Raw genomic sequence first — 16,037 nt, forward strand, 5'->3', positions numbered from 1 at the left:
CATTAAAAATGTGGCATTAAGTGCATTATTAACAGCAGACTGTAGGTAAGCAGTTGTCTAATGTGTAAAAGAATGTAAAGACTGAAGAAGATAGTGCATATTAATGGATCAGATGTTGATATTGGCAGGAGTTGAACCTGAGAAGTGAAATGCCTTCAATAATAGCATGGCATTTTCTGTATCAGGTTTCATGAAAAAAAATCCACATCTGATGCAGAATTCAGCAAAAGATCTTAGTTTTCTGTGTTCGTGTCTGAGCAAACCTATGTTGTAATATTCACAATAATTGCATTCCTGTGGGCATGGAATTAAATTTAAAATTGCTGGAAGATTCAACTTGGTGGTTGCCTGTTTGAAACTATGATGTGTAATGGTATTGTTCATTCTTTTGAACATTGGTTAAATATTGTTTTCTTTTTCAGTCTATGTACACTTTTGTTTCCTCTTCAGATTTCTGCACCAAGTTAGATATTCTTGACTCATTGCAACTTTCGGTCTCTCTGTGTGAGACAGAAACACAGAGTCCTCATCTGAGGAGATTTGCCCATTGCTCTGTACTACTTGGCCCATATACAGTTGTTACCACTGGAGGATTTGGCAACAGAACTGGTCAGCATGGACGCCTTAAAGATATATCACTCTTGGCTAAAAGTGGGCCAGTTTGGAAATCTACCTCCTTTAGGGATGCAGACGGTTTATTGAGTAAGTTTAAAAATAATAAAATTTGCTTTAAATTATTTTTTGAATTATTGTTATCCATGTTGTACTACGAAAGCCTAAACTGCTAAAAGAAGTAGTAATTTCTCTCTCACACTCTGTGCTTGATATTAGGGCTTTGATGTTAATTTATCAGAAAAGCAGCAAGAACCATCAAAAGTTAAAAGTCTGTTCATTGTTGCCTCTTTTCATTTGAAGATATTTTCTTGGCTCAGCTTCACAGATGTCTGCAAAACTATGATAGCTTGTTCTTAATCTGCGAGCTCAGGCAATGAATCCCAGAAGCTATTTAGCTTTTGGAACCATTACAGCTGAGAATTTTTCATGATCTAGCCTGATGCCTTGACATTTGCCCAACTTGCTAAAGATCTATGGTGATCAAAATCAGGTTTAATATCACCGGAGTATGTCTTGAAATTTGTTGACTTTACGGCAGCAATATAATGTAATACATAACAGAGAAAGCAAGCTGTGAATTACAGTAAAAAAAAATATTATATATATATATATAATAGTTTAAGTAGTGCAAAAATAGAAATAAAAAAGTAGTGAGGTAGTGTTCATGGGTTCAATGTCCATTCAAAAATCAGATAGCAGATGGGAACAAGCTGTTCCTGAATCGTTGATTGTGTGCCTTCGTGTTTCTGTACCTCCTTTCTGATGGTAGCAATGAGAACAAGGCATACCCTGGGTGATGGGGGTCCTTAATGATGGGACGCCTCCTTTTTGAGGGCAGTGTTCCTTGAAGATGTCCTGGATACTTCAGAAGCTAGTGCTCATGATGGAGCTGACAAAGTTTACAACTCTGCAGCTTACTTCAATCCTGTACAGTAGCACCCCCCCCCCCAAATACCAGACAAAGATGCAGCCAGTTAGAATGCTCTCCACGGTATTTTCAAGTGGTTTGGTGACATACCAAATCTTCTCAAACTCCAAATGAAATTTAGCCAGTGTCATGCCTTCTTTGTAGCTGCATCGATATGTTGGGATACGTTATGATCTGAAGAAGCAGTTGTGACCTTTTTCCTGGAGTGTATTATTTAAACTTTTAGAATCCCAAGTATGAACTTGGTGTGCAATGGGAACATATTGAAAAAAAAAATCAGTATATAGATGATATCTATGGTATGAGGTTGGGGAGGGGGTTTGCATTTCTAGAAAGTACAGCATACAGGTTTCCCCCGCTTTCTGAAGGTAGAGCGTTCCTATGAAACCGTTCTTAAGCCAAAATGGCGTAAAGCGAAGAAGCAATTACCACTAATTTATATGGGAAAAATTTTTGAGCGTTCCCAGACCCAAAAAATAACCTGCCAAATCATACCAAATAGCACATAAAACCTAAAATAACACTAATATATAGCACAAGCAGGAATGATATGATAAATACACAGCCTATATAAAGTAGAAATAATGTATGTACAATGTAGTTTCACTTAACAGAATCAGGAAGGTTTAGCCAAAATTGATTTGTAGAAAAAAATCGACACATACACACATGCGCACATACCTGCCCACGTAAGGCTTTACGGTCGTGGTAGTCTTTCTAGGGGTAAACACAAGATTAAAACAGGCATCTTTTTTCGTAAAAGCGAAAACTCTCTTTCGGTTAGCGAAAACAGGTACTAATGTAGGTCTTTCATAAAAGCGAAGTGATGTAAAGTGAACGTTCGTGAAGCAGGAGACACTTGTATTGCAATCTTCTGTAATATAAAGCCACATCACCTGAATATGCATCAAGAAACACAAATTGGAAAAGTATATTTTGTGTTTATTTTTTTCACGTAAGTTATGTAAGAGCCAATTTTATTCTGTATCTCAATTTTTTTGGTAGTTATTTTTGAATTCTGTAAGGGTAGTTTCTAAAACCTGAATGGCTATAATGTAAAGTTTGCCTGCACTCCATACATAACTATAATATTAAGTGGCAAAAAACACCTGTTTCTCAACATCATGGTTGTTAATTTAAAGTTGAACACCAATTGCAAATTTGTGTGAAGTAACTATGAGAGAGTCTAACCACTTCCCTTTCCCATTCAATAGAATTTCCATCAGAATCACATTCAATCAGTAAGTCCCTCACCATCGATATCTTGGGAGTTACACTTAACCAGAAGCTAAAGTGGACCAGCCACATCAATGCTGTGGCTACTAGAACAAGCCAGAGGCTGGTATCTTGCAATGAGTGACTCATCCCCCGATACCCAAAGGCCTTTCCACAACCTACAAAGGAGCATTATGTAAAACTCTCCACTTGAATACAGCACCAACAGCATCCAATAAAGCTTGATGCCATCCAGAACAAAATAGTCTCCTTAATTGACACCTCATCAACCTCCCTAAGTATTCATTCCAACCAACCCTGGTGCACAAGGGCTACAATCTGTACCATCTACAAAATGCTCTGCTGTTAATCTCCTAGTCTTCCTCACTTACAGCTGCTCCCAGTCCTGCAATGTTTACCACCAAGAAAGGTAAGAGCTACATCTGCAATAGAAAACCCCACCTTCAGGTTCCCCTCCAAGTTGCCCACAATCCTAACTTGGTAATATATTACTTGTCCTTCATTATTGAGTCTAAATCCTGGAATTCTCTGCCCAACAGCATTATGAGTGTATCTTAATTAGAAGGACTGTGGTGGTTCAAAGAATAGCCCATTACCACCTAATTGTATGCTGGCCTTGGAAGTAATACCTGAATCCTGAAAATGAATGTTAAAAGATTTATGGTGTAAATTGGTATGAGCATTTGCTCATAAAATGTACATGTTTGTCACTATATTTATACTGTAACCTCTAATGCGTGTGTGAATATGTCCTTGTTTGTATTTCTGACTTCCCTATGGGTTAGCAAGTTCATCTTGCTAATAACTGAGCTGTTACTAGGATACACTGCTATTTCAGCTTCTGCTCCTCTCAATTTGTTGATTTGAGTGATCTTGGTTCTCCAGTAAATGAAAATCATAAAACTGCAAATGGTGGAAACACTCAGCAGGTCAAGCGACATCTGTGGAAAGGCAAACAGATTGGTAAAATTAATTCTGTTTCTCTTTGCATGAGTACTGCCTGATTCGCTGAACATTTTCAGCAGTTTCTATTTTTAATTCTGGTTCTCCAGTTGGCTGTGTAGATTCCAACTTGGTTTCACTGATCTCTGCTGGAGGCACTTGAATGTGGTTGCTCTTGAGAGCTCAGTTGGGCTTGGCTGCATTGCCCCCTGCTGTTAAAGAGGCCAATCACTATTTTAAAACAAATTATTGCTATTTATTTAGTCATTGAACTTCAATGAACAAAACAGTCAGCTCTTAGTAAACCATTTGGTAAGTAAATTTTAAAAAGTAATTCTTGATCATCATACAATTCAATCCTTGTTTTTCTGTATGCAGTACATAATAGTCTGTTTCTAATGTATTCCTAATTACTACTTTTAAAATCAAAAGATAATTCAGGGAAACCTATTTAGAAACTGAATGTAAATTTGGTGAATTTTGCTAAAATCTGTCAGCTTTGATGGCACTTAAGAGTCTTTATTCTTGATAGGTTAACTAAACATTCTTTTAAACTGCAACCTATTCTGTTTGTGCGTTGAACTTGTAATTTTTTTGTTTATTTTCAGCTGAGCGAATGTTTCACAGCATGACCGCACTCAGTGATGGTCGTTGTATAATCATCGGCGGCCGCACGTCTCCACTGAAGCCAGTCACAAGTGTTCTTTGTTTGAGATGTGACACAGGCAATGGTGGCATCTCCAATGTCAGCTTGTCATTAAAGGCAATTGAATGCAGTGGCACCATGCCGTCACCACGCTGGCGGCACACAGCAACAGAAGTGATTTACAGAGGTAAAAATAAAACACAAGAACAAGTCATGTAAAATATAAGGGGCCATTAATTACAAAACAACTAGACAAAAGGCTGAAAGATTTCAAATCATTCTGTCTATTTCTCCTCTGATTTATAGCTTCATAAATGCTCACTGATAATTTTTTTAAAAAACAAAAATAAGGGAAAGAAGTCAGCTGTTTAGATAGAGGAAATCTATCAAAATCCCCTATTTGGTAATCTGGACAAATTTTAATATACTGTCCTAGCAGATCAATGGTAACATTATATAAATTTGACCTGACACATAAAAAGGGAAACTTAATTACATGGAAGGAATACTGTATGGAAAGACCCTCAGATTTGTTTTTTTTGTAAAATGTTATTAAAGAAAGATTTGAAGTTATATAGTGTGTTACACAAGCTCAAGACTTTATAAATTTCTTTACAGCCAATGAGATATTTTAAAAAATTGTAATATACCCCCCAGTTTTTACAAAGCAATATCCTATTAAATAAAAACAGATTAACCATATAATCCATTCTTTGAAGTTTTGGTTTAAGAGATTAACGTTAGCCAGAATACCAGGATTACTTCTTCTGTATTTGAAATAGTACCTTAGGACCTATAATGTTTGAGAAAGGAATCCAAAACTTAGATCACAAATTCCTCTGTTTGGCATCTGCCTACAAGGTACTTCTGTTGGAGGTTTAGCTTTAGAGCCAATTCCAATTAGGGATCAGTGACTGAGTTTCAAAATGACAAAGGGTTCACTGTCTCCATAGGCCTCCAGATTCTGTTTTATTACTTTGATAAGGAACTCTAGAAAATAATAGATCTAAAGAATATATTTATCTCTAATTGAAGGTCAATGCATTTTCTTTTAAAGACCAGAACTATCTGTTCATTTATGGTGGTCGCTCGTCCAAAGAGTTGGTACTAGGTGACTGGCATTTCCTCAATCTGAAAGATTACAGCTGGACAAATGTAAGTTCAGAAATCAAAACATGAACTGCTGCAAATATTCAACATTACAGTGAGTTTATGTGGAGAAAGCAAGATAATTAATATTTTGGGAGTAGACTTTAATGAAAATCCAAGTAAATAACATCCACTGACTCTCCTGAGTCTATTCTGCTTGTTACTTCCTCAAAGAATTCCAACAGATTTGCCAGACAAGATCTCCCCTTAAGTACACCATACTGACTTTGGAATATTTTATCATGTGCTTCCAAGTAACCTGAAACCTCATCCTTAATAATGGAATTGCTGACTCTGGTGATTCTTGAAAGATGCCTCCACATTCTCTTCAGCTACCCCTTTCAGAACCCTGGTGTTTTGTCCATCAGGTCCAGGTGACTTTTCCACCATCAAACTTTTTCAATGTCCCAAGTAGCTTCTCCTCAATAATGGTGATTCTACACACTTCTGCTCCCTGACTCTCAAATTTCTGGCATGTTGCTGGTATCTTCCACAGTAAATATTGACACAAATACTTCTTCAGTTTATCCACCATTTCTTCGTTTCCCATTACTATTATTTCTCCAGCAACATGTTCCAGGAGTCCAATGTTCACTCTTGCTTCTCGTTTGCTCTTAATATATCTGAAAAAAGCCTTTGGATTCCTCTTATATCTGCATTTTTCATCTTTTCTCACCTTATTAATTTTTGGTTGGTATCTGTTAGTTTTTAGAATCCTCCAAATCCTCTGTTTTCCTGTTGTTTGTTGTGCTGTTTTAAAGGTAAAAAGGTCAGCTTTTTTAAGTCATATGTACATCAAAACATTAAAACATACAGTGAAATGCATCAAACAAGAGAAAACCTGCAGATGCTGGGAATCCAAGCAACACACACGAAGATGCTGGCGGAACTCAGCAGGCCAAGTAGCATCTGGAAAAGAGTACAATCAAAGTTTTGGGCCGAGACCCTTCGTTTGGACTGGAGAAAAAAAAGATGAGGAGTCAAAGTTAGAAGGAGGGAGGAGGGGAGGAGAATCACAAGGTGAGAGGTGAAAGCTAAAGGGGGAGGGGTGAAATAAAGAGCTGGGAGGTTGATTGGTGAAAGAGATACAGGGCTGGAGGAGGGGGAATCTGATAAGAGAGGACAGAAGGTCATGGAAGAAAGAAAAGGGGGGAAGGAGCACCAGAAGGAGATGATGGGCAGGTAAGGAGATAAGGTGAGAGAGCGGAAAGGGAATGCGGAATGGAGAAGGGTAGGTTGGTGGGGGGGCATGACTGAAAGTTGAAGAAATCGATGTTCATGTCATCAGGTTGGAGGCTACCCAGACAGAATATAAGGTGTTGCTCCTCCAAGCTGAGTGTGGCCACACTGCAGCAGTAGAGGAGGCCAGGGACTGATGTGTCAGAATGGGAATGGGATGTGGAATTAAAATGGGTGGCCACTGGGAGATCCCTCTTTTTCTGGGGATGGAACGTAGGTGCTGGGCGAAGCGGTCTCCCAATCTACGTCGGGTCTCACCGATATACAAGGGGCCACTCTGGGAGCACCAGACACAATAGATGACCCCAATAGATGCGCAGGTGATGTGTCATCTGACCGGGAAGGACAGTTCGGGGCCCTGAATGGTAGTGAGGGAGGAGGTATAGCACTTTTTCCACTTGCAAGGGTAAGTGCCAGGAGGGAGATCAGTGGGGAGGGACAAGGGAGTCGTGTAGGGAAAGATCCCTGTGGAAAGCAGAAAGTGGGGGGGATGGAAAGATGTGCTTGTGGTGCAATCCTGTTGGAGATGGTGGAATTCATAGAGAATTATTTGCTGAATGTGGAGGCTGCTGGGATGGTAAGTGAAGACAAGAGGAACCCTATCCCTTGCGGGGTAGTGAGAGGATGGAGTGAGGACAGACGTGCACGAAAAGGAAGAGTGCAGTTGAGGGCAGTATTGATGGTGGAGGAAGGGAAGCTCCCTTCTTTGAAGAAGGACGACATCTCCATTCTGGAATGAAATGTGTAATTTGCCTCAACAAAATCAGCAAGGATTGTGCTGAGCAGGCCACAAATGCCAACAACTCACTAATCCATCTGTGTGTCTTTGGAATGTGGGAGGAATCCCACATGGCCACTGGGAGGATGTACAAACACCTTACAGACAGTGGCAGGAATCGAACCGCGATCTTACAGCTACTGCTGTAAAGCAATATGCTAACTGCTGTGCTGCCTTTATGTTACTTTTGACTTCTCTTGTCAACCACGGTTGCTTCATCCTCCCTTTAGAATGTTTCTTCTTCAGGATAAAATGAACCTGTGTCTTCCGAATTACTCCCAGAAACCCCTGCTTCTTCACCATCATTCTTGTTAGGTCTCCTTTGAGTCAGCTTTGGCCAACTCCTCTGTCATGCCACTGTAGTTGCCTTTAGTCGATTGCAGTGCCTTTCTTCTATCCATTTGTTGGCACCTTCAAGGATTCAATCTTTAATAAACGTTTCTAAAACTTGATTTATTTTAAGGAAATTAAAGGGTCCCCTAAGGTGATATAATCTTGCGTGACCAAGGAAGGGGAGATATGTAAAATCAAGTCACATTCTTTGCATTTACAAAGGAGACTGGAAAGATATTTGAGTGAAGGAAGTTATGAAATAAACACAAATGGAATATAGACAGGCTGGAAGTCAACCTAAACTGGAATTGCACACAGCTTGCACAGTATCCTTCAGACCACTTGGGTTTGCTCTGGGTGTGCCAGTTCATTCTCACATCCCAAAGACAAATGTGTTGGTAAGCGTAAATCTCCTCCACTGTACAGGTGAATGGCAGAGTGTGGGAAGAGTTGTAGAGACTGATGGGAGAATAAAAACATGTTTAATGTAGGATTAGTGTAAATGAGTGGTTGATGCTTGGTGGTGACTCAGTGAGACAAGGTTTCTCTTTCTCTGCTGTATATCACTGATTCTGTACTGCAATCCTTTACAATAGATTTTATGCAAGAATACTCATGAAGTGACTAATAGGTATTTGACAATATATGCAGAATGTGGAAGAGGAAAAGTTGATTGGGAAGTTGTTAATATAATGTTGATATTTAAAAGACAGCACAGGGATAACCCAATATAGTCTAGGCTAGAAAGTCTAATTCCTTTTGTGGATGAAGTTTGATAAAGCAACCTCAAAGATAGGGTAATGACATACCTAGACTCATTTACTATGCTAAATATTTCACTAGTGTCCTCCATTAGAACTTAAGTATCCATTAGGAAAAACAGTTAACAGTTTGAAATTGGTTGATGTTCATATTCTAAAAACAAAGCAAAACAGCCTGCTAATCTGTTACACAATGTGTGTGCTTTTCAGATCCCAGTGGATGGTCCTCCGCCGGAAGGCCGTCATTCTCACAGTGCGTGTGCGTGGAAGGGTGGTGTTGTGATTACTGGTGGATTGGGAACAGCACAGGTTCCTTTGGGATCTGTTTTCTATCTTAAACCAACTTTGTCTGGTTTTGTTTGGGAAAGAATACAAATGATTTCTTCTGTCATTCCGTGGTAATAATATGGATTATTTTAAAAGCAAAAAATAAAATTGCTATTTTCCTCTCCCCCCCCCTCCCCTTCCCCTCTCCCCTTCCCCTCTCCCCCTCCCCCTTCCCCGCTCCCCTTCCCTCTCCCTCTCCCCCTCTCCCCCTCCCCCTCTCCCCCTGTCCCCGTCCCTCCCCCCCCGCCCCCCTCCCTTCATCCTCACCCTCTCTCCATCCTCACCCTCTCTCCCTCTCTCCCTCCTTTTCCCTCTTGCTTTCTCTGCCCTTCATACTTTTGCCTACATCTTCAGATGATGACAGGTTGATCTGTGTACAACCCACGTTCAGGTCTGAAGACTGGCTAGTGCTATGATATATTTTCCATATATCGTAACTCCAGAATACGCCCTAACAGTCCCAGGGCTCTTAACTTCAGATTCTCAGATGAGTAAGATTTATTTTATGTGGAAGACCTGGAAGGATTATGATGTATGTGAAATATCAACAAATACTGATTTAATTTTTACTTTTTATGTGCTTTCAAATTGATAGTTATAACTTTTTAATACAGAGTACCCATTGTCAGAATGGTTAAAACTACAAGAAGTAAGCCTGAGTGAGTCTTTACATTTTAAGGAATAGCAGTCATTATTCAAGTATCTATCCTGTGAAGACTTAAGCAAATTAAATACTTCCTGGTAAATAATACAGTATAGAGGAAAATCGGAAGTTTACCGGAATGCATATGTGATGTGATTTTTAACACCGGAGATTTTTAGAAACATAGAAAAACCTACAGTGCAATACAGGCCCTTCGGCCCACAAAGCTGAGCCACACATGTACGTACTTTAGAAATTATGTAGGGTTACCCATAGCTTTCCATTTTTCCAAGTTCCATGTATCCATCCAGGAGTCTCTTAAAATACCCTATCGTTTCCGCCTCCACCACCGTCACCAGCAACCCATTCCACGTACTCACCACTCTCTGCGTAAAAAAAACTTACCCCTGACATCTCCTCTGTACCTACTTCGAAGCACCTTAAAACTGTGCCCTCTCATGTTAGCCATTTCAGCCCTGGGAAAAAGCCTCTGACTATCCACACAATCAATGCCTCTCATCATCTTATACACCTCTATCAGGTCACCTCTCGTCCCCCAGCGCTCCAAGGAGAAAAGATCAAGTTCACTCAACCTTTTTTTTCATAGGGCATGCCCCCAATCCAGGCAACATCCTTGTAAATCTCTGCATCCTTTCTATGGTTTCCACATCCTTCCTGTAGTGAGGTGACCAGAATTGTCTGACCAGGGTCCTATATAGCTGTAACATTACCTCTCGGCTCTTGAACTCAATCCCATGGTTGATGAAGGCCAATACACCATATGCCTTCTTAACCACACAGTCAACCTGCGCAGCAGCTTTGAGTGTCCTTTGGGCTTGGACCCCAAGATCCCTCTGATCCTCCACACTGCCAAGAGCCTTACCATTAATACTATATTCTGCCATCATATTTGACCTATTAAAATGAACCAACTCACAATTATCTGGGTTGAACTTTATCTGCCACTTCTCAGCCCAGTTTTGCATCCTATCAATGTCCTGCTATAACCTCTGACAGCCCTCCACACTATCCACAACACCCCCAACCTATGTGTCATCAGCAAATTTACTAACCCATCCCTCCATTTCCTCATCCGGATCATTTATAAAAATCACGAAGAGAAAGAGTCCCAGAACAGATCCCTGAGGCACACCACTGGTCACCGGCCTCCATGCAGAATATGACCCATCTACAAACACTCTTTGCCTTCTGTGGGCAAGCCAGTTCTGGATTCGCAAAGCAATATCCCCTTGGATCCCATGTCTCCTTGCTTTCTCAATAAGCCTTGCATGGGGTACCTTCTCAAATGTTTTGCTGAAATCCATATACACTACATTTACTGCTCTACCTTCATCAATGTGTTTAGTCACATCCTCAAAAAATTCAGTCAGGCCCATAAGGCACAACATGCCTTTGGCAAAGCCATGCTGGCTATTCCTAATCATATTTTTCCTCTCCAAATGTTCATAAATCCTGCTTCTCAGGATCTTCTCTTTTTTGAATAAGAAAATTGGACAATCTTATATCCCCAGATTTGTTATCCCCCTATCACCAGCCACTTCCTGTGAAGAACAGATATAATTTGTCTGGAAGTGGCTGCTGGCCTTTGGAATCTTGTATGACTTGCAGCTTCCCAGCTTCCCAATACTGATGGAACAATATGGAGGAGTTTGGGCTGGGAGGTCCTCCTCCTTTCCACCCAGAAAGGAAGCTGGAAATTCACTTCATTGTTATATTACTATGATTCTAGAGAAAAGTCCAAATTGATTTCCCTGCTCAAGCCTGGGTTAAAATTTCACTTCGGTTAGGGTTGCAACATTACTGGACCTTAACGTACATGTTGAAAGAAGGACTTTCCAGTATCAGAGGGCAGAAGAAACAAGGGGTGGTTGATGACCAGTGACATTAAAATTGCCTTCAAGTTGTTTGCATTTATTTTTCAGGTACTCGCACACAGCACATATTCTTGATGATAAACTTATTTTGCTTGGAGGAGTATCAATCCACTCAGATTCAAATCCTGAAGTAACTCTTATTGATTTAAAAGCAGGACGGAGTTGTAACTACTACATCAGCACGGCAAGTAATCAGTGTTAGAGCAATATATCTGATAAAAACAGAACATCTGTTGTATTGGGCTCAGGAATTTTCCCCTCCAGCGTATTTACATATTTTGCTTCCTGTTGGTAATAATCAAAGGTACAGCACGCGAATGACCAACTTATTCCAAAGAAGCTCATTCCCTGAAATGTTGTCATATGGCAGTGGCACGACATAGCTTTAAACATATTTTTCTAGATTATGTTGAAACGGTGAGTAAGACTGTGAATAATGTGTATTTGTATTCTCTTGCGGATTTGCTTTATTAATTTTAATGGCTGGAGGAGAAAATGTCTAATTTTTATTCCCAGCTGTTACAATTTTATGCCGTAGCTTTTTAAGTTGTGTTTTTTTTTACTGCTGGTAACCTTATTCCTGAGTAGCTCAAATGTCAGGAACAGAGAGGACAAGGATTTTTTTCCCAAGATTAGTAATGAATTGTAATGGCAGATTACCCTTTGAAGACTGTGTATCCGATGACTTTTCTTGTTGGTGACAATTACTAGTGAAGGTAAAAGGATGTAGCTCTATATTTTAGAATAAAATAACCTACTTAATCAGAAAGAAAGCAAGAATTTGTCATTCAAGCTCTATCCCTGCAAGACCTTGATATTGTTGCAGAAGCCCAGATCAATTTGTTATTTTGTTATAGCTACAAATTTTGGTGAACAGAGACCCTGTCAGTATCTTGACTTGGTATTAAATGCTACTTTACCTTTCATGATCCGGCCCATGGTCATTTGGTAGACACACAAATGTTCAGACTGCCTCTGTTATCACAAGTCACTGAGCATGACAGATCAGTGAACGAAAAAATACCTCAAATTATTGAGACTAAAAGTAACGATTTGTTACCATTAACAAGATAATTATAATTCTATAATATTACTCTGAGTGCTTTAAAGCTGAAGTATTTATTTATGACTATGCATATTGGATGCCCCAGGGGACATAAAGGATGAAGCAACAAACCGGAGAAGTAGATAAGAGAGTGAGGAAATTGGGGGAGGAGTCAGGGGTTAAAGGTGAGGTGTAGAGCACAAGAGGAAAAATGTTCAACCATTCAAAGTTCAACCAGTCAAGCCTAAAAAGTTAGATTGCCAAGAAGATTTTGGAACTATCTAAAAGTACATGTCTCTTTGCAGGAGTTCCTGAATGATTAATCCTTACTTAATTTAGTATTAAGTGAATAAATAAAAGATAATTCTTGCCACTAAAAGTTGTAACCAGAATGACAACAAAATGTTGGCCTTGAATTTTTCATTTAATATATTTATGTCACATTCCTCCATGCACCAACAAGGGTAAAATGGAAAGAAATTGCACCATATGGCAGACTATTATGTGACATTAATCTTCAGATTATTAATTATTTTCTCTATTACAGAACCCTGTGAAGTGGCCACTAATGTTACACAATCATAGTAGTCTGCTGTTGGCAAAGGAACGCCAAGTACTGGTCATAGGAGGAGGAGGGAACTGCTTCTCATTTGGAACACACCTGAATTACCAACCAGTCTTGTTACAGTTACCTGAGATTAGCTGACCCAACAAAATGAAACACAACAGTAAAATTAGAGTACAGTTTGTAGCTTTTATGAAATAATACTTCTCCTGGAGGCCTAAAGCCAACAGCTGAATCTGCTGAATATCATAACGGTGACAAATGAAATATTGTGAACTTAATTATCGGTGACCCTGGCTACGCCATGAGACTTTGCCAGATTTATGAGTATTGGTTTTATATTACATCACATTTGTCTTATCCTCACTAAATATGAAGGAATGTCAACCTGTAATTGTTTGAGTAATTAGTCTTAACTGTGTCAACATTCATGGTATTGTATTTGAGCTACTTTCTAAATTAAATTGTCCATCATTTGGTGGCTGGCATAGATTTAATACACTCAGTTGCCACTTTATTAGGCACCTCCTGTATTTAATAAAGTTGTCACTTAGTGTATGTTCGTGTTTTTGTGTTGCTGTAACCCATCCACTTCAAGGTTCAATGTGTTGTGTGTTCAGAGATGCTCTTCTGCACACCACTTTTGTTATGGTTATGGTCATGGTTATTCGCCTTCCTCTCAGTTTGAACTAGTCTGGCCATTCTCTGACCTCTCTCATTAACACGGCATTCTCACCCACAGAACTGCTGCTCACTGGATGTTTTTTTGGTGTTTCTCACACCATTCTCTGTAAAATCTTGAGAATGTTGTGCGTGAAAATCCTAGGAGTTGATAGCAGTTTCTGAGATACTCAAACCATCCTATCTGGCATCAACAGTCATTTCATGGTCAAAGTCACTTAGATCACATTTCTTTCCCATTCTGATGTTTGGCCCGAACAACAACTGAATTCCTTGGCCATTATAAGGAGAACAAATAATTGTTACTCCAGATCTGAAGCAGCATAAAAGAACAGAAAACATAAAGAAAAAGAATAATAATAGAAAAAAACACAATAAATATAAATGCATGTTACCTTTAATACATAGTGATTGTGTCCATAAAGTGACACGAGGCTGTACATAAGGTGACTAACGCAAAATAATAAAGTCATGGTGGAGTTAATGGGTGGAGGTGTTGATCAGCCTTACTGCTTGGGGAAGTAACTATTTATGCATTGAGTTGCCGCCACATGCTTGGCTGATCAGATATTTCCATTAATGAGTGTGTGTACAGGTGTACCTAATAAAATGGCCGTTGAGTATATGTGAATGGTTTGAACCTGTGGATTTGATTTAAACAATGAGCTGTTGTGTTCTCAAGCAAAATACCTATAACTTTTAGAAGGAAACTCACTCTCATGAACACAAAATTCTTTAAATTTTGCCTCTGGAAAATGTATATTTTCTTATTTTTGGGGTAATAATGATACCTACAACAGGCTGTTTCAAATTGATGTTAAGAATGTGACCAATTTGAGGGTGTGCAGATGCAAATATAATTAAGAGAATCTCTTATATTTATCTGTTGATAATATATCAGATATTCATTTCTTGACATATTTCTAATGTCATACCATTAAATACATACTTGTTAATGACTTGTGACAAATTATGAACTAACCCATCTATTAAAATTTGCATTGCCTTTCAAACAGTTATAATAAATTATTAAATTGAGGAATTTCTGTACACAGTCAAAGGAATAAATTTAAAAAGTGCTCCATATTGGAGGATATCTTGTACTTCCTTACATTGTTTATGTTGTTAAGTGAAATTTCATTGGCATGTCGAAACAATACAAAATGACCAACAGTAAATGAATGTGTTTTCTTCAAAGGGTCAGACAAATTAGGGTTACCACCATGATGGGCAATAATTTTGTTTCCCTGTAACTATAAAACAATGAAATTAGGAGCAGAATTACATCATTCAACCCATCGAGTCTGCTGCACCATTCAATCATGGCTGATTTATTTTCCCTCAATCCCATTCTCCTGCCTTTTCTCTGTAAAGCATCACAGTACAGTAATATGCAAACTGAACTTTTTTTTATGTTTTGCTTGAACATTAATTCACTTTTCTTTCCAAAAGGGGACAAACAAAAGTTTTATTTTTAGGAAGCTATAGGAAAATAGACTTTAGACCATAAGACATAGGAGCAGAATTAAGCCATCTGGCCCATAGAGTCTACTCCACCATTCAATCATGGCTGATCCTTTTTTTTTCTCCTCCTCAACCCCAGTTCCTGGCCTTTTCCCCATAACGTTTGATGCCATGTCCAATCAAGAACCTATCAATCTCTGCCTCCCAATGACCTGGCCTCCACAGCTGTATGTGGCAACAAATTCCACAAATTCACCACCCTCTGGCTAAAGAAATTTCTCCGCATCTCTGTTTTGAAAGGGTGCCGCTCTATCCTGAGGCTGTGCCCTCTTGTCCTAGACTCTCCCACCATGGAAAACATCCTTTCCATGTCTACTCCGTCTAGGCCTTTCAACATTTGAAAGGTTTCAATGAGATTCCCCCTCATCCTTCTGAATTCCAGCGAGTAAAGACCCAGAGCCATCAAACGTTCTTCGTATGATAACCCTTTCATTCCTGGAATCATCCTTGTGAACCTCTTCTGAACCCTTTAAATGCCAGCACGTCTTTTCTGAGATGAGGGGCCCAAAACTGTTCACGATACTCAAGGTGAGGCCTCACCAGTGACAAGGCTTTAGACAATATAACAATTAAATTGGAAAGATTAAGATTTTTGCTTCTGGCAGTGTGTTGAACTATATGATCTGATCTGTTGGTAATTACCCTGTCCAATCTATTCAGCTTTAACTTGGCCTTTCTTTATATTGCCTGACTTATGCATGAGACAATTTTGTTATCAATAAAAGGCAAT

The 16,037-nt window shown here is 39.2% G+C and overlaps 1 protein-coding gene across 3 annotated transcripts in view; it reads left to right on the forward strand.

The window, feature by feature from the left end:
• The window catches only part of lcmt2 (leucine carboxyl methyltransferase 2), a 38,172-nt gene extending 23,315 nt beyond the window's left edge, over window positions 1-14,857 (forward strand). For all 3 annotated transcript variants that reach the window (XM_063050046.1, XM_063050048.1, XM_063050049.1), the window contains 6 exons: window positions 451-702; window positions 4,330-4,554; window positions 5,425-5,522; window positions 8,838-9,025; window positions 11,541-11,676; window positions 13,085-14,857. In XM_063050046.1, coding sequence (XP_062906116.1) covers window positions 451-702; window positions 4,330-4,554; window positions 5,425-5,522; window positions 8,838-9,025; window positions 11,541-11,676; window positions 13,085-13,243 — 1,058 coding nt within the window. In that variant the 3' untranslated portion in view covers window positions 13,244-14,857. The remainder of the gene's footprint in view (window positions 1-450; window positions 703-4,329; window positions 4,555-5,424; window positions 5,523-8,837; window positions 9,026-11,540; window positions 11,677-13,084) is intronic.
• Window positions 14,858-16,037: the final 1,180 nt, after the last annotated feature.

Source organism: Mobula hypostoma, chromosome 6, assembly GCF_963921235.1.
Source record: "Mobula hypostoma chromosome 6, sMobHyp1.1, whole genome shotgun sequence".
In the NCBI taxonomy this organism is placed as follows: domain Eukaryota; kingdom Metazoa; phylum Chordata; class Chondrichthyes; order Myliobatiformes; family Myliobatidae; genus Mobula; species Mobula hypostoma.